The 20,125-nt window shown below is 38.8% G+C and overlaps 1 protein-coding gene across 1 annotated transcript in view; it reads left to right on the forward strand.

The window, feature by feature from the left end:
* The window catches only part of tg (thyroglobulin), a 348,151-nt gene that overhangs the window by 138,061 nt on the left and 189,965 nt on the right, over positions 1 to 20,125 (forward strand). The window contains exons 29-33 of the mRNA XM_063057803.1: positions 6,858 to 6,966; positions 8,637 to 8,716; positions 9,977 to 10,117; positions 13,808 to 13,873; positions 18,512 to 18,655. Of these exons, the coding sequence (XP_062913873.1) occupies positions 6,858 to 6,966; positions 8,637 to 8,716; positions 9,977 to 10,117; positions 13,808 to 13,873; positions 18,512 to 18,655 (540 nt within the window). The remainder of the gene's footprint in view (positions 1 to 6,857; positions 6,967 to 8,636; positions 8,717 to 9,976; positions 10,118 to 13,807; positions 13,874 to 18,511; positions 18,656 to 20,125) is intronic.

Consider the following 20,125-nt stretch of genomic DNA (forward strand, 5'->3'; position numbering starts at 1 on the left):
TTATGAAGACTGAGTTTTAGACTAGCTAACACAAAACCGATGAATATTTGAAACTGAAGCAGATCGAGAAGATGTTTTAGAAAGCGCAGTCATCTCAATGCAGATGGAGGCAAAAAAAAAACAGCTCGAGAGAAAGGAGGGTCAACAGGAACAGAGGAACAGAGCATTTCCAAGAACCAAGAAATGATGCAAGGTTTCAGAGACTTGCATATTACTGTCCGCCTGTTACCATTGTTAGTATTCTAGGAGCTACAGATTATGCACTTTCAGAATTTCATCTGTTAGAATGAGTGTGATTCAGTAACACACCTACAGACTTTGTGTCAGTGAGCCAGGCCTACAATTTATGCCAAATACTTTTCTCCTGTGAATATGCTGCTCCTTTAGATCACAGTGGACAAAACTTAAAACTAATTTATCATTTTTCTTGGCTGAACTTCATAAATTAAATTCATAAATTTAATGGCCCTTGAGGTAAATATCATATGGAGCATAGTTTTACACCCACTCCAGCTTCTGAGCCCTCCAATCTGAAAAAGGGCTGTAAAATGTTTGAAGATTCTTATTACTATCCCAGTGTTCTCCCCTTCTTTTCACTCACCTTTTGTCTAATTGCTGTGTTACTGGACAAGGTTAAAAATTTATATTTCCGTCATTATAATCTCTCTCATGCTGTGTTGTTGCAAATTAAACAAGCTGATCAATGATGAAAGGAATCCCTGCCCTTTGGATTCAACTCAGACTTTCATTTTTGTACATTGCCCATGGAGACAGGGAGGCATTACATTTCTATTTTAACAGCTGGAATCAGTTTCCTTGGAATAATCATTAGTTAGATGCTAGCAACAGGTACTCTCAGCTTAAACCCTGTGAGCTGCACAAATGAAAAATAACGATTTCAGCTAATGTATCTTATCTGTGTTTACTACTGACTGTGAGCTGAATATTGATAAATTTCATTAAAGTTCAAAGTGAATTTGCATATGCCACCATATACAACCCTGAGATTAATTTTTTTGCGGGCAATCACTGTGCATACAAGAAACACAACAGAATCAATGAAAGACTACACCCAATGGGTTGGACATACAACTATTGTGCAAATAAAAAACTAACTGTGCAACTACAAAAAGAAAGAGCAAAAAAAAATAAATAAATAAACAATAAATATCAAGAACATGAGATGCAGAGTTCTTGAAAGTGAGTCCAGTTCAGTGACGAGTTGAGTGAAGTATCCCCTCTAGTTCAAGAGCCTGATGGATGAGGGGTAATAACTGTTCCTGAACCTGGTGGTGCAGGTCCTGAGCCTCCTTCCTGTGCACTAGCAAAAGGAGAGCTTGGCCTCACTTCCCGAGAAGAGGGGTTAGCTATTTTATGTAGATTTCATCCAGTTTGTTTTTGGATTGTCATCCACTTTTTGCTTATAATTGCATCTGACACTGAGAGGACCAACAGTATATCTCCTCAATCTACGATAGGGATTCTTAATATTTTACTATGCCAGGGATGCCTTTGGCAGTCCGATGAAACCTATGGACTCCTCAGAATAATGTAGTTACATATATAAAATCAATTACATAGGATTACAAAAACAATTATATTGAAATGGTTATTAAAATATTAAAAATATTTGTGATGTAGTAATATATGTACCTCTTTAATGCATTAGACTACAGTACATTTAAAATACAGGTAAGTTACAATTAAATTTTATTTTTTTTAAGATGCTTGGCTTGAATAAGAACATTAAACTGTGGAGTGGTCTTTGACAAAGCAACCATAATTTTGAAGTAGTGATGAACGTGCTGTGAACAATTGTAATATTAAAGTCCCAGATATTGTTAGTACTATTGTGGTTTGTTGCCTACATTCATAACTGAAGGAAATGCTAAATTTCAGTTAGAGGTTAGTGAAAATAGAGGTAAAAGCTTTTCCCATCCAAGTTCATGGATGTCCTGGAATCTATCCAAGAATCTCTGAGGAGTCTGTAGACCCAACCACTGTTCTATAAGGTTTAAGGATTCATAAAGAAATAGAAAACCATTGAGAACGAAGTTGTTTTAGGTTATAACTATGTTAAGTCAGACGTTAAAGGAATACTTTGTATCTGAAACTTCAGGGAGTTGATAAGTGTGTTACAGCCAGTGAATCTCTGAGTTGCAATCAATGCTGCAAAAGAGAAATACAATAATCACTTATGCCGAGCAAGATTGAAATGATGACACCGGTATCTATTATAGTGATATTGGTTCAGAAATACCTATAGGCTAAGACACCTCCTTCAGAACAGTGGTGACTGAGAGAGCGGATAGTTCCTCTGCTATCATCATTTCTCAAAGAAACTGAAATGCTGATTCAGTAGGTGTTTGACTGTCCCTTAGTACTGTGTTACTTGTCAACTCTGACTTTTGAAGGGAGGGGACAAAATGAAATAAGCTGAATGAGATTTAAAAAGTGGATTTAAAAAAAGAATAAAAAAGGATAGAAAGGAAAAAAAATTCAATAAATAGTTTACAAGTTAGCAATGCAAACATTTCCCATGATAATTTATTGCCTGTACAATTGCGACTTCTGGATCAAACTGTTAACTGACATTGAATTAACAATCGTCACTGCACTGCTGATATTAATATTGCCAACCATAGTACATTTGGGAATTTGTATAAACTTTCCTTATTGCGGATGGGAATGAACAGCTGATGTTTCAGTCTGAGACTTTTCATTTGGACTGGGATGAAGGGCTTCAGCCAAAATGTTGACTGTTGCTTCCTCTCCATAGGTGATGACTGACTGGTAGAGTTCATTATGTGTTGCTCAAGATTTACAGCATCTCTTGTGTTTAAAACTTCCCTTGCCACATTTTTAAGCAGATACTTCAGTAAATCTTGTGGGCTGAAGTGATGACTAAAAAAACCCTTTGCATTCTGCCAATTTTGAGTCGGTTGCTCATTGTCGATGACTTGGGTAAAATTCTGGATTCTAAGGTTGCAAACCACAGGCTCTAACCACTACTTCTCCCCCGAACACGGGAGTTTGTTATCATTAAATCAGAGTCATGTTACTCAAGAAAGGTCTGATACCAATCTGCAGTTTAGTTGCCGTCATCTGAGGTTTTATGATGCACAACATTTTACGGACAGTTGATTCCTTCAGCTGTGAGGTTCAGATTAAAGAGTTGGGTCCCACAAGAGGGGATGGAAAAAATGCTGGAAAGTCTGTCCGAGAGATTGCCTGAGGTCAATCCTACTTTGCCAAGTTTTCCTTTATCAGGGTCTTTGAATTCTTCACACCACACTGTAGTAAAGTTGCTTAATTTATAGTAACAACTTATGGACTATAGAATTATAAATAATTCAGAAACTTTTAAAAGAATTGCACTTAGTATACGTTTGTTTAATTTGTTATATGAGGCAGGAAACTGATCCGAGCCAATATAATTGAAACTGGCTCACATTGAATCACTGTGAACTGTGTACCCTGGAGAGCATTCTAACTGGTTGCAACACCGTCTGGTATGGTGGCAGGGGGATGGAGGGGGGGATCTGTACAGGATTGAAAATACCTGCAGAAAGTTGTAAACGCATTCAGCTCCATCATGGGCACCAGCATCCAGGACAATTTCAAGGAGCGATGTCTCAAAAAGGTGGCATCCACCATTAAGGATCCTTGTTGCCCAGGATATGCCCTCTGCCCTCTTCTCATAGCTACCATTGGGGAAAAGGTACAGGAGCCTGAAGGCACACACTCAGTGACATTTTTTCTCTTTTTGCCCTACTTATTTAATTTAACTTTCTATATAAAGTTATATTCACATTGTATCTACACTGTGAATTATATAGGCAACTGTTAGTCTCATGAGACCATGGATTTGTGCCTTGGAAGGTTTCCAGGGCGCAGGCCTGGGCAAGGTTGTATGGAAGACCAGCAGTTGCCCATGCTGCAAGTCTCCCCTCTCCACACCACTGATGTTGTCCAAGGGAAGGGCATTAGGACCCATACAGCTTGGCACCGGTGTCATCGCAGAGCAGTGTGTGGTTAAGTGCCTTGCTCAAGGACACACACGCTGCCTCAGCCAAGGCTGGAACTAGTGACCTTCAAATCACTAGATGAATGCCTTAACCACTTGGCCACTTACTGTGAATTACAGTGAGTGTGTGTGTGTGTGTGTATATATATATATACTGTAATTTACAATTTTTATTTTTATGTATGGTAATGCACTGCTGCCACATAATAACAAATTTCATGACATATGCAAATTATATTCAATCTGATTCTGATTGTGTCATTTTACATCAAAGCTAATTTCATTTCTGTTTGCTTCTGCTCCCTCTCCAGAGTCCTTGCATCATTGCCAAGCAATGCACCCTGGAATTACCCCACTTACCCCCAAGCCACTGCTTTATACAGTTCTACCATGATTTCATCATGCAATATCTCTATTTAAAAAGTACAACATAAGAATTTTTCAACACTTTTCTCAACTGTCAACAGACTATGCACATATAGCTGCAGATCATCCTGCTTTTGCCCGAAGACTCCAGCCTCCAGCCAATTGATCTCAAAGTTTGTTTCCTTTTCTCTTTCTTCCTAAAAATGCAACACTTCACATTTCTCGCATTAACTTTCATCAACACCCATCTGCCCCTTCCACCAGCCTTTCTCTGAATTCTGGAAGCCTCTTACTAGTCTCATTGAAATCACAGTGCCACTAAGCTTTAATTACCTGACAAAATTGGAAAATGTACCTTACAAAACACCAATGCCCAGGAATGGAAAACCCAGTCCATCACATGCAAAAGCCTCCCCACCTTTGAGAACATCAACATGGAGTGCTGCATCCTGGAAAGCTCCTTCAATCATCATGGACCCCCACCAATCAGCCCGTGGTCTAATCTCACTAATACCATCGAGCTAGGCGTGCAGAAGCCTTTGGTTGCACACCACCAGGTTCAGGAGCAGTTATTATCCTGCAACTATCAGGCTCCTGAACCAATGTGGATAACTATACTCATCACGATACTGAACTGATTCCACAACCTACAGACTCACTTTCAAGAACTCTATAACTCATAACTGTTAGACTTCTAGTAGACAGTAAAATTTCAGACAGTAGAGAAGTAATGGTGCAGGATATTTACTTCATTAATGGAGACTGGTTTAATAATCTAGAAAACTTGAGTGCAGATCCATTTGTAATCTAAATTTATGCTTTACTGTCCTGGAGAATCTTGAGATAGAATAAATTGGGGCAGCTGGGTAGCGTAGTGGTTAGCGCAGTGCTATTACAGATTGGGGCATTCCGGAGTTCTGGGTTCAATTCGGGAACCATCTGTAAAGAGTTTGTACATTCTCCCCAAGACAGTGTGGATTTCCTCCAGGTGCTCCAGTTTTTTCCCACATTCCACAGATAAATTGGTTTGTAGGTCAATTTTCCTGTGATTAGGCTAATGTTAGAAAGGTGGGTTGCTGGGTGGTATGGCTTGTTGGGCCAGAGGACCTGTACCATGCAATATAAGTAAATGAAACTATACTTTATAATTTCTGTAAGGAAGGAAATTTTCCTTTATCGCCTAGTATTACTGCATATAACTCCAGTTCTGCAATTTCAGTCAACTCTTAAATTTCCCTCATGTAATGACCCTTAAGGAATGGGGCATATTGCTTTTCCTGACCCTCTGGTATGAACTAATTAGACGGTGATGTCACATAGTATTCCAGCTTCCCAGTAGTGAAACTTTCATGGGCATTCAGGTTATGGCAACAGCTCAGAAGTTCAGTGTATCCATAATGTGTGAGCTGGATGTAAAGCAAAGCCTCTCCTGTCTTCTCCAATCATTTCGGGTCTCCCTCTCCCCCCTTCCACTTTCAAATCTCTTACTATCTCTTTTTTCCGTTAGTCCTGACGAAGGGTCTCGATCCGAAATGTCGACTGTACTTATAGATGCTGCCTGGCCTGCTGTGTTCCACCAGCATTTTGTGTGTGTTGTGTAAAGTAAACCTTTCCTTTTTGGGATTGTTATCTGCTGTGCCTCAGTGCATTCTGAAAATCTTGCACCTACAAAGAAACTATACAGTACCTTCTCATGGAATGTAGAGATTGGCAATGGCAATTTGTCCATACGCATGCATCCATAAAAGATAATGTACCCTTGTCTCAGAAAGGAGATTTTATAGTGCAGATTTAACAAAATTTGTGTTTTTTCCCCCCAAGTACAGTCAGAAATGTAGGCCTGTGCCTAATAAGGCTACATGAATAGCAACGAGAAAACAACACATCTGAGTGGGGTGTCTTTTAAATTCGGACATAAGCAACCACAGAGAGGGTTCTAAGCTTTTCTTTGACGTAGTGGCTGAGAGGGCAAACAGATGTTTTGCTTCACATCATATCCAAAAGAATGTGCCTCCAACTGTGAAGCGCTTCTGTATCTCCAGTCTGGATAATATATCACAATCTAAAATGGTGTCTGAAGTAGAATTTGACGTGACGTTAAGGCCACTGCTGAAAGAGTTTTAGCTAAGTAATCAATTATCCCTGAAGCAGATGCAAAAAAAAATTCATATCTTATAACGTGAACAAAAGCTACTTTTCTTTGATTACCTTAAAAGATTTTACTGTACTTGATCTTCTGTCTTGGCCTGTATTTTCTGCACTATTACCTAGACACTTACTGGAATGAAATAATTAGCACTTTGAGAAGACACAGTGATATGGCTTAACAACTTGCAGTGGTCATAATTTTCATAATGTGAGATGGCAAAAAGGTCCCTAAACTATTCAGGGAAGTGCCTTACTTCACGCCATGCTACAGATTATCAATCAGCAGTGGATTTGAATAACACTTTCTATCCTACAGATGTGCTAAAAGGCCCAGTGAAAAACTTCTACACCCGCTTGCCATTTCAACAACTGCAGGGGTTCTCAGTAAGAAAATGGTTGAATATGAGACAAGGAGTCCAAGCTGGGTAAGTATTCACCTTCTGAGTCACTTTCGTACTGAAGAGCTCGCTCTCTCTGGGTTCACACTTTGCTTATTTCCTTGCGATTTCTCCACCATTTCTGATTAACTTCGTTTATACAGCTTCATGACATTACCTGACAAAAGCTTACCAGTCCCAGTCATGAATGCTCCAATTGTTTTGGTAGCAAAAGTATTCTGAGAAGCAAACTTCCAAATTCTAAGACCCTTTGTGTACAAAACTTGCTCCTGATTTCACCGCAGAAAGCAAGCTCTAATTTTAAAGTTTTATAAAGTTTTTTCTAAAGAAAGTAACTTTCTAATATTATATTTCTCAGTCAGGTTATTTTTATGCACAAGCCATTTTCACAATCTGTCATGTGAAATTTTTTAAGCACTAGTATCAATTTGCTAAATCTGTGTAACATTACCATAAAAGGCAAACAAACCCAGCTGTAGTCCAATTTTAAGAGCTTAGTACAGTACTGTAGTTGGGTTCAGTCTCAATTAAAGCCACGCCTCTTGAGATAAGCGTTAGTATTTGGTTTGCTTTTGTTCAAGGAATTATAGAATCATAGAGCATAGAAAGAGGCCCTTTTGCTCCACCTTGTCCCTGTCAATTGTGATGTCTCTGTTCCTGACATGTACTCTATATGTCCTACCAGATTTTGACCACCCAAAGTGAATTACCTCACCCTTGTCTGGAATAGAATTCCATCTGTTACCACTCTGCTCAGCTTTTCAACTGATCTACCCATTGTGCCATTAGACACCCTTCTTCAATACCTACAACTCCACCAATTTTTTTCATCAGCTAAATTAGTCATCATTTCTTTTATATTTTCATTTAAGTCATATATAGAACCAATCCCTGCAGTACACCAGTGCAGGAAACACTTCCTTCCATTATCCTCCATCTCCTATCACCTCACTGTTCACTTGGTCAATGTTAAGGCTCTGGCAACAGTCCAGGAACTTTGCAAGATCTTTGATCAATCCGTACATCATAAAATAATATAGGTAGTGGGTCAATAGTGTTCCTCTTTGTTATATATTTATACTAGTGTTGTGTATAGATGTTCCTTTAAGATTGTTGGATCATAGTGATTTTACAGAACTGCATACATTGCTAATTATTCTTACATTGTATGCATCGGGAATTTTTTTGATCCCCCCCCCATGATTCAGTGAGTGAAACAGAGACAGTGATCTTCAGTTGTCAAGAGCAGCTTAGAAGAATCCACAATACATATCAATGCCCCTTTCATTGATAGGGCTCTTCAAGCTTTGTCTTGAGCCTCCAAGCACAGCTGTGGAATATTGACCAAAGTTCAGACTTCGAGTCATTTTCCCTACTGTTTATTAATTTTCTGCAAGAGAAAAGTGAATAAACCATAATTTAGGAAACAGTGACCTATCAGATGCAGTCAACAACTGAAGAAGAAATAAGATAAAACTTGTTCATCTCCTGCACGTCTGTATTTCTTTTCAAACAATAGTCATGGAGCTGTAATGAAATCTAAGAGCTCCCTGTGGGGTTCTCCATGCTGCGTGTTTCTCCCCCAGCTTCTGGGTGTAAACAATTGACTTGGATCTTGAACCTCTGAGCAAGAGGTTCAATGAATATTGCTCTAAAGAATATTGTTTAATAATTTTTTTTGTTTCTTTTAACTTAAGGTTTTTTGAATGTGAACGGTTATGTGATGAAGATTTTTGCTGCAAGGGCTTTGGATTTCTGAAAGGACAGCAGACACCAGGTATTAGTTAATGGTGAATAAATGAGAACAGTGTGGCATATTTTATAGAGAGAAGGGAAGAAGCCAATGAATAAATGTTAAAGGGGCAGAAGAGGTTGTGTAAATAAAGTGAATAGCTAATATCTAAATTCCTAGCCCCTCTCCCGCTCCACCTGATCATAAACACTTGTGGTTATTCAAAATGTAGCAAAAGATACCAGATCCTGAAAACTATTGTGGCGTAAAGAGCAGAGGAAGCCAAAGCCAAAAGTATGCCCGCTCATATTGGCCAATGCTACACTGGGAATAAGGTGCTGGCTGTCCATTCTATCTGTGACTTACCTATATCAGCCTTTCCCTGCCTCAATGGGATGAACTTAACCAGAACCCTATGCAAGTACTTCCTAAACAGCCTCCACATTTCTGTTGTACATTTCCCTGAGAACATTTGTTTCCAATTTGCACTTCCAAATTTGTCTAATAGCATCATAATCAACCTTCCTCCAATTAACTTCTTTCCATACTAACTGTCTGATCCTTGTGCAAGGCTTTGTCAGGGAGTTATGATCACTGTCTCTGAAATGCTCTTCCACTGAGAGATCTGTCACTGGACCAAATTCATTGACTTGTACTAGAAATTGATAGGCAACAAGTCCTGAGATTTTCCAGATTATTCACCAAGAAAATCTGGAAAATCTCAGGACTTGTTGATTGACTGACTTTAGCAGTGTGTGCTAAATGCTTACTCAATGTTCTTGAGTATTGCTAGCAGTATGTGTGTGTGTGTGTGTGTGCATGTACTTGCATAATTATGGTGAAATTTGTAGATGGAAGGCTTTGTGTGTCTGTGTTACTGTGTGAATGATTACCTTCATGGTAATAGCACTGTGGTGTTTGCTCGCCTATAACTACTGATGAGACTTGAAGCTAGCAGAAAGGACAAAACTGGAAAATCAATACTCCTTTATTCAGTAAAACCACACAACTACCAAATCTCAAACTCTAAACTCAACCGTACTTCCCATAGCAGGACTATTTAAATGGTTTAACCAAAGAACATTTAAAAACTTGATGGAAAAATTATCAATTAGTGAAATTCAGCCTGGGATTGGTTGTCAGCTGACTAATAGGCATTACTTGTTTTGGCTCTCTGTAACAAGTACTCAATAACTGGATAATAATGAATGGAAGTAATGAATGTGATTATTACCTCTATAATTGGCAAAGAGGAGTGAGGACTTCTTTATCGGTATTTATTTTCTCATTAAATACTTGTGATAGATTCGGAGATTACTTGCCTTACACTGAATAGTTTTGGAGTGCAATCCTGCAGCGAGGAAGTACAAAGCTGGCATATCCTGGAATGTGAATCAGCTGACGTGAACCCTCTAATCTATCCATTTGGATGGTATCAAAAGCCTGGTAAGTATTCTATTTCCACTCGCTTCACCTTTAAAAAAGGATTTACATTCATCTTACTACAATTACATGTCTCACAGATGGGAGACCAACATATTATTTGGCAATCCTCACTGCATTTTAATTTCTGATCTGTTTGTGTAACTTGAATGTACCTGGAGCTGACATTGGGTTCCCAAATGTTCGCAAGTGTTCCATCCTCTTGTCCTAACATCCTCCTTGATGACTGTGGTACTCAATCCAAACATGCCACCATAAAGAATTAAAATTAAGCCACCATATTGCAGAATGGTTTCAGCATGGAAGGAAAGCCATTCACCCCCTCAAGTCTGGCCTAAAAATCACATCACTCCAAAAAAAAAATTAAAAATATGTAAAGTAACCAAATCGCAGAATGATTACAGTGCGGAAGGAAGTTATGTGACCCCTCTCCCGTTGCTCTGCAATCCTTTCAGATACTTATCCAGCTCCCTTTTAAATGCTGCAATCAAATTTGTTTCCTTGACAATGCCTGGCAGTGAATTCCAGAACTAGTCACTGGTTGCAATAAAAAAAAGTCCTTGTATTTTGTCAATTTGCCAATCATTTTCACCCTATATTTCCTGGTTTTTGACGCCCAACTCCCTGTCAATGGGAAAATTTCCTCTTCAGTTCTCTGTGTTATCTATCATTTTAAACACCTCTATTAGAAGATACTCAACCTATCCTTATAAATAAAGTCCCTAAATGCTGCAAACACTTCAGCTAATCCCCTTTGCAACTTTTCTGAAGTATTCACATCTTTCCTAGTAGATGTAAACACTTTGGAGAGGTTGCAGAGGGACACCAAGGGTAGGACTAAAATATTCTAATTCTGTACAAAAAGTGTTTAATGATTTTATCATAGCTTCCTTGCTCAGTGCTTCTTATGAAAACCAGGATTCCATGATTCTTTTTAATCCTTGTTTAACCTGGCCTGCAGCCTTCAATGAAAAATACATATAATGTATAACCTCAGACCATTCAGTTCCTTTAGCCATTCAGAATTGTGCCCTCCAATTTTTGCCTCTCCTCGTGCTTCTTCCCAAACTGTAAGTCTTCAGATTTCTAAGCACTATATTCATATGTTGTGTATTTTCCCATTCTAGCCACATGGCTATTTCTATTCTCTTCACAGTTCACAGTACCTCAAAGTTTTGTATCATCTGCACATAGGTCATTGTTCCCAGAATATTCAATGTTAACTCATTAATACATATTAAGAGAAACATTTGTTCTAGTATTGAACCCAGGGAAACTCCTTTGTACCCACCACCTGTCCAAAAGACAATCTTTCACTTTTACTTTGTACCTCCTATTACATAGCCAGTTTTATCCATTTATTCCATATCCTTCAATGTTGATAACAAGTCTAAAATATGGCACCTTACTAATCACCATTTGAAAATCCATCTGTACCAAATCAACCACAATTCCCTTTCAATGTTGCTATATTAATAAGAGTGCTTTTCTTCTTTCGGCATAAACAATTTAGTTTCAAGGAGTGACATTTAAAATGAGATCATAAAACAAATCTGTATGGTAACTTGTTATCATCACATACACAGACACTTTCTGCAATCTAATTAGCATGTGCATGAGCACAAGTTAGTGGAAATAACTGCACCTTTTTTCCCTTTTAGGTACAAAATTTAAATGTTCAGCCTATCAACCACTATTAGGTACACCATTTACAAAAACAAACCTTTCTGGAAGCCTATATACAGCGGATTCCGGTTAATTAGGACACATTGGGACTAGAACATTTTAGCCCAACTAAGCTGCTGCCCCAATTAGTCAAAATTTCGTGGAAAAAGATATAAAGGTATAAAAAATGCAAACTACCATTTAAACTGAGTAACAAATTATGTACTTGAATGAAATACAGTACAAATTAGAATACTACCAATACTACTGGGTATTAGTTCCTAATAGATCCCGAAGGAGGAATTCATCCAGTGTCTGCTGCTGTGTTCTTTTGAGTAACTGTAAATGAACAAAATCACTGCCTTCATGCAATGTTTTCAGCAATTGCATCCTCCAAATCTTCATTTGCATTGTAACATTCAAGATGATTGTCAATACCCTCAAATTCTTCATTGCTCCTATCTTGCTGAACTGATGAAATCATTTCATTTTCACTCCCGGCCATTTCTGGCATCTCCAAGCCTGAATACTTGAAACCCCAGTGAGCAAAAGTGTTCAGAATTGTCTTAATGCTTATTTCTTGCTAACTATCAATGAAAAAGGTATCTGATTTTTAAACAAAAATGCTCGCTATTGACGTTATTTTAAAAACTGTTCACTCTAAGCATGATGTAGTGTCCAACATCCGCACAAGTGCAATCTTATTTAGAAACTGTTTGGCAAGTTTCCAGTCCCAATTAAACTGCATACTGTCCCAAATAAACGAAGTGAATCCTGACTATTTTTCTGATTAGTTTTTGCTCTTTAAGAGTTGTCCCAAATAAGCTGCTGCCCTGATAAACCGATGGCCCAATTCACCGGAACCCACTGTATTTTCATTTTGTCCTTTACTGAAGACAGATTGAATTTAAGGAAGTAGAAATTACAGTGCAAATCTCAACACAGATTAATTTTCTATGAATGGTTCAAAAATATATGAAAACTCCAACATGTTGACATTATTCCTAATTCTAAACTTAATTTTATACTTTATTTGAACCAAAGTAAATTTAAGAAATTCTAATCTGTGTTTTGTAATTTGGGGATGTTGTATTCATTACAAAGTTTAATAGCTGCCAAACAACAAAGAAAGCTTGTCTGATTTTTACTCTAATTTTGGTGATATATTTTACATCCCTAATTGCACTCTGCTGGTGGCAAACACAGGAATTCCATCCTTTGGTATCATTTAATGTTCATCTTGACTGATCTGACAGGAGCATCTGGTAGCATTTTGCATTAACTCTGAAACAGAGATACTCTGATGCATTTATTGGCTACTCCATCTGTTCTTAACAGCTCTTACATCACCACTTTGAAATGGGCAAAGTTTACTATTTATAGATCTGGAAAACTTCAATATCTCCAATTGTGCTTCCATTGATACAATAACCGAGATCCAAAATTTGGTCAAAGGAATGAACCACTTTTAATAGAACTCTGAATCAAGCCATGGTATTAGAATGCATTTTTGACTCAGCTGCTAACTGCTAAATGTGCTACAAGTTCGGCAATATGTCCTCCACTTGGAAAATTATTTTTTTTTTCTGATTTATGGTGAAAAAGAACTGCTGAAGGAATCTTGCACAATGGAACCATTCCACATAGATCAGGAAAGATGGAGATTGAACTGTATATCGAACTTCAGCTAAGTGAGAATTTGAGTGATGGGTAAAGAGATATAAGAGTAAAATCAGCCAGAGTTCCAATTATTTGTCTATTGCTCTGTAGAAAATACATCCAAGAGGAATTTAGTTGAGAATCCAAAATAGTAGTAATTAAGCTTCCACAACTATAGAAGTGTTATCTGTTAGCACTCACTGTTGAATCCATGCAAGCCGAATAATTGCATGGGTGAGGTATTGCATATAGCATCTGCAAAACAGCTGGTGACTTCATGGTGGGGGGGGGGAATAAAATCAGAGTTGTAAAGATCAGTCTCTTGGGTTATGAACAATGCACTAATTTGCCTCTTTTTTTTATTTGCAGTAAGTCAATGGAATCCTGTGCTCAACATGTGTCCAGAAGTTAGCCTTCCACCACTTCCTCAAAAAGGTACACTCAAAAAATGTTTATACTTGCCAACTTTCCTTGCTCAATTATACAATTGGCATAAAGATTTGAAGGATAAAGAAGATTAAAGTTGGAGAGAAAGAAATGTTATACATGATGCACAATCTGGTCTAATCCCTTTATTTAGACAACGTGGTTCATGGTGTAACTGCACAATTTCTTTTTCTGGGTGATGCTCTGCTCACTGTGGGATGACAATGTATACTGAACTTCCGGTCCCTGTTAGCTAATCCCATTACAAGCTCCCATAATTTAAGGGTGAACAATAAGTATTTATATGGGAGCCTGCACTCCAAATTAGGCAGACAGAAACATTACAATAAATATGATTTAACACTTCAGGTGGGAGACCTTAATCAAGGTGTTCATTTTCCATTTATGGTTGATGCCGATGACCAACCACACTGGTTAAGCAACTTCTCAGCACCCAGATGTAAGTTTCACTTTGAATTGCAGAACATTCCAACTTTAAAGGATGCTGTTGTTTGTCATTATCATTAAGCCAAAATTCTGGAATTCTATTCCCAGCAACATTGTGAGAGAATTTTTACAATAAATTTCACAAGCTTTCTAAACACGAGCGCAATGAATGCAGCAAAGAAGTTATGCTATAATTGTTTGAATTATACTTAGCAAGCTGAAACATTTGTTTTATGAAAGGAAGAGCATGAAGGAAATGAATCATTTTCTGAAAGAAAGTCAGAAGCCTCCCAGTTATACTCTATAGCCTTTGCCAGCCTTCATTTTGGTTAAGGCTCCCCCTTTCTTAGGGAAACCACATAAAACAATAGTTCCTACCCACTGTAACAATGTGATATACCACAGACAATGCGTACATTATTTACCTTGACAAAAGAAAACCACCACTTCCTGGTAAAGGTTCCACCATAATTCAAAGAGGTACATAACAAAACCACAAGAATGAAGTCTAGCAATTGTTGCTCTAATTTGATTGGTCACCATTAATTTCTTTTGTCCATTTGGGTTGTAAAATAGTTCTCTAATCTTAAATACTGTATATGAGCTAAGATCCCAAAGTCAATTGGCTAAATGTAATTTTTCTGGTCTGATATTTACAATATTGAATAATGGATAAAGGAGAAGAACTTAATTTCAATTCCTCAGAACTTCCAAAGCAGTTTAGAACTAATAAAATATCTTCTAAGGTGCATTTATTGGAATGTCTCCAATTTGCAGATGGCAAGGGGATAATTATGTGCTTCAGTGATGTGAACTAAGGGATGATTATTCTCCAGCAGCACAGCAGAATCATTTCAGTTTTCAGAGACTACCATTTTGGTTATTTAAGACCACGTGAGATGGTGGTAAAAAACCTTAATTTAACTTCCAAAAGGAAAAGTGAGAACTTTGGCAGAGCAGCAATGCATATTGCCTTGGTATTTATTATGTGTCTGTCTCTGAAATTAATAATTGCTTGGACTCTTAACTTTTGGTTCAGAAGTAAAAGTGTTACAAGTGAGCCCCAGCTATCTCCTAATACAAGCCATGTAATCTGAAACTGGTGGCTCACTCCCACTGCAGTCTCCAGCAAAATGGTACTGATGACCATCTGGTAGTGTCTAATTGATAGTGATGAAAATTGGAAAAGGTGAAACAATAGGTTAGCTTCCTCTATGGGTTACTACCGTTCATTTCTTTGGGCAGTGAATACAAGATCAGGGAGGTTTTACTCTGACTTTATGAAACGTTAGTCAGACTTCAGCTGGAGTACTGTGTACAGTTCCGATCACCACAGTATAGGAAGTGTTATATCACTGGAGAAGGTACAGAGGAGATTTACCAGGATCTTACCTGGGATTGAGCATTTCAGTTATGTGGAAAGCATAGAGGGGCTAGGTCATTTTCCCTGGAGTGAAGGTTAATTGAGTAATATAAAATTATGAAGAGTACAGATGGGATAGACTGTGGAAACTTCTTTGTACCAGAGGTAGATAGAAGTAGAGGAAGGGGTGAGGGATTTAGAGGGGATCAAGGGGGGACCTGTTCCACCCAGAAGTGTTAAGTGCCCTGATACACTGACTGAAAGAATGATGGAAGCAGAATCGATGACAGCATCTATGAAGTGTTTAGATGAGCACTTGAATCACTTAGGCTTAGAAGATTACAGGCCAAGTTCTGGGTGAGGGATTAATACAAATAAATGCCCACTGGTCAGCAAAGGTGTGGGAAGAATGGCTTGTTTCCATCTTCTATGACTCTCTCATAATCTCTCAAATCATCAGTCTGTAGCATTACAACTATGTAATAAAGCTCTTAGTGGAAAATCAATGTCACTGGCGGATGACTACAGCCATATCTTACTGTTGTCAATTGTATGCCATTATTTTAGGAAATGTTAACGATTTCCGATGGTTTCAGCTTCCTGGCATGGGATGCACTGTAGGTTTTACCATCTTATCCTGAACTATTGCTGAAGCCCCACAGAGGAACTATTGAAGCATACAATCCTAGCCTTTCCTGCATCAACAAATTTGGCCTTCAGGTTGCCAGAGGTAACAATTGCCATCAGACAGCTTTCTGGTCTGTGTGGTTTACCAGCTGAGATTAGAAAGACTTGTATTTCAATAGCAATCTTCCCATCCCTTTCTGGAGGTCACAAGGTGCAGTCAGTGAAGCTACCTTGAAGTCTAATTGCAATGAAGGAAATAAGCCAATGTAAGTGTATCGAGCTCCCATAAGCAGCAATGCAATAATGACTAAGTAATGTAATGTTGATCGAGGGATCAATATGGGTGAGGGGATGGACTGCAATTTGACTCCTCTGAAATGTTTTCAAATGATTTTTATATCTGCCTGAGAGACCAGATGGAGCTTGAGTTTAACATTTTAACCAAAAGTCGGAGCTTCTAGCAACACAGCATTCTCGCTAGAGTTCCAGTCTAGGTCTTTATGCTCAGTTTTCCAGAGCATAACACGTACCCACAGCCATCAGACACAGAAACAATTTTGATTACTACTGACATAATTAGAAATGTTAATTTCATTGTGTACAGTATATGCAAGTTATGGGTATTTTAGCCTGGAAGATATATTTCTTTTAAAAACTTCTCTTTTTATTCATCTCCCTTTCTTCTTTTCCCCTGCTCTCTATCTTTCATTTCACCTTTTTGTCACAACATTCTTGGAATTGGAATATGGGTACCCTGTCTTATCCAGAAAATTGCTAAGGGTCGACGGTGATGTGCCAAATTTCTTTAGCCTCCTGAGGAAGTACAGTAGAGCAGTGGTCCCCAACCACCGGGCTGCGGACCGGTACCGGGCCGCAAGGAAACGATATGATTTGGCGATACGAGTCAGCTGCCCCTTTCCTCATTCCCTGTCACGCACTGTTGAGCTTGAACGTACGCGAGGTTATTACACATGAGCCACCCATGTCAGCGCGGGAAGGAGATCAACTCCTCGAGCTTGCAAATGACGGTGGGCTGAAAAGTATGTTTGACATAACATCTCTGCCGGCATTCTGGATCAAAGGCAAGGCTAAATATCCTGAGATAGCCACGAAAGCACTGAAAATGTTGGTTCCATTTCCAACATATCTCCGCAATGAATGCAACGAAAACTAAATTGTGGAATAGACTGGACATAAGGAACCCCCTTCGAGTATCGCTGTCTCCCATCACCCCTCGATGGCACCGTCTTGTAGCAGGAAAACAAGTATTCAGCCCAGGGCTCCCACTAATTCAGCGATATTGGTGTGTTGCAATGATTTTGTATGTTCATACGAGGAAAATATGCGGTGTGTGTTTAATATCCAAACATTACTTAAAATGTTATGATGCTATTGACTTTTATAACCATATAACAATTACAGCACGGAAACAGGCCATCTCTGCCCTTCTAGTCCATGCTGAACGCTACTCTCACCTCGTTCCACCAACCTGCACTCAGCCCATAACCCTCCTTTCCTTTCCTGTCCATATAGCTGTCCACTTTAACTTTAAGTGATAATATGGAACCTGCCTCTACCACTTCTACTGAAGTTCGTTCAACACTTCAAGCTCCCCTGTCCTCCCCTGATAATTGGCTTATTGGTATATCCATGCAAGGAAAATATGCGCTGTGTGTTTAATATAAAATTCGTTAGATAATCCCTTTTAGAAACGAAATTGAGTGTATTAGCCACTTATCACCTATGTTCCAGTCATGATTAACACTTCCCCCAAACAGAATTGTCAAAAACAATTTTTTAAAAATCGGCACGTACACACACGTGCAAATTACGCACGCGCACTGGTGCTAGCGCAAGGCTTCATGGTCATTGTAGACTTTCTCGGGGTAAACACAATGTATTTGACTGCTACTCTTGTATGTTGGTAACCCTAACCCATCCCCCCCGCCCCGGTCGGCTGGTCCGCAAGAATATTGTCAATATGAAACCGGTCCGCAGTGCAAAAAAGGTTGGGGACCCCTGCAGTAGAGGTACTGCATTTCAGAACTTAAGAGTTAATGAGGACAAGGGAACACACACTCAATACTACTCTCACTTGGATCACTTAAGGCATTATGAGTTAAGTGACTATATGTTTCCACTTCATGATGTTGATGTTTGCTGTTGTTATCATTATTGCTATTATTATTATGACTATATTTTGTTTGCAGTTTCACTGAATCATTGGCAAATGCTGAAGGTGCCTCCAGTCCTTGACTCGGCAATGACCTCCTTTGATATTTTACACATCAGCAGCTATACCCCTGTAGTGACTGAAAACTTCATGAACAATGCCAGAGACTGGTGCCTGTCAGGTAAACACACCATGCTACTGAAATACAGAGCATTCAAAACATTTACAGTACAATATATTACTGAATTCCCTAAACTGATTTAGTGAGTCGAACTTTGTAACCCTAAATGCATGTAGACTGCCAGCAAGGCTGTCTTAAACGTGTCCACAGATTTCTATCAAATGTTAGCTCACTTATGGAAGAACTCTTAGCAGGTAACAGTCCCCAACAATGCAGACGCAAGAAACTGTGTGAGGCCACACTGTAAGACAGATGAGAAGGGTGCAGAAGGGTACCAGCGTGTTGCCTGATTTAGACAAATTAGAGTTATAGGAAGAAATTGGAATGACTAGGCTTATTTCCTGAGGAAAAAGACTGAGGAGTGACCTGAAGAATTGGAAGTGGAATTGGTTTATTATTGAAACATGTTCCGAGGTACAGTGAAAAGCTTGTCTTGTCTACTGTTCATATAGATCAATGTCCAGGCTGAGAGGGATGACGTCAGCTGCTTTAGTGAGGCAGTGAGAAGTTCAGACAGAATCCCTGGAAGGGACATTGTTTTCTGTGATGTTCTGAGCTGTGGCCACAACTGTCTCCAGAAATATACAAGGGTAGGAGAAGCACAGATCGAACAGATATCTCAAGGTTGAAATATCAAAAATAAGAGGGCATAGGCTAAAGATGAGAAGGTGAAGTTTTGCCAGGGATCTGAAGGATTAGTTGTTTTGCACAGATAGTGATTGAACTTTGCAAAATGCTTCCAGAGGAGATGTTTGAGTCATATAAAATATTATGCTCAAGAGCTATTCAAACAGATTCTTAAATAGGCATGGCATGGAAGCATAGAGAGGCAAAACGATAGGCCAAATATTGCATTTCTGTGCTTTATGAATCTATTACCCTAAACTGCCTTTGACAGCAAGCCATGATTAGCGCCCAGGGTAGCAGAAAGGAGGCTTGGAAAGATTGAAGTCAATGGGCATCATGGAAACATATTCCAATTGTTGGAAATGTATCTCAAATCAAGGAAGATGGTTGTACAGTAGATATTGAGGAATAATTATCTTAACCCTAGAATATCACTGCTACTGTCCCTCATAGCAGTGTCCTAGGCTGAACCATCATTGACCTTCCCAAATTGTATCTGAGCTCATGCTATACAATTTCATGTGGATCTCCTCAGCCAATAAAGCAGTCTGGGCCCTATTATATTGAGTCTTAGGCAACGTATAGACTCAGACAACATCTACAAGCACACAAATGTGGAGTTAGGTGGAATGTCCTCACATGTCTGGATGGGTTCCATATATCTCCAATAACTCTCTGGTGGATTGATACTTTCTAGGGCAAAGCAGCTCAGCTGAGTAGTGTCCACTCTATCATTTCATTCTATTAAATTCCAGAATGCATATTCTCACTCTACGTACTTTCAAAGAATAATTCTTTCACGAGGGATCAATTAGTGATTTATGTTGCACACCTCTAAGGTAG

This window comes from Mobula hypostoma, chromosome 1 (genome assembly GCF_963921235.1).
Source record: "Mobula hypostoma chromosome 1, sMobHyp1.1, whole genome shotgun sequence".
In the NCBI taxonomy this organism is placed as follows: Eukaryota; Metazoa; Chordata; class Chondrichthyes; order Myliobatiformes; family Myliobatidae; genus Mobula; species Mobula hypostoma.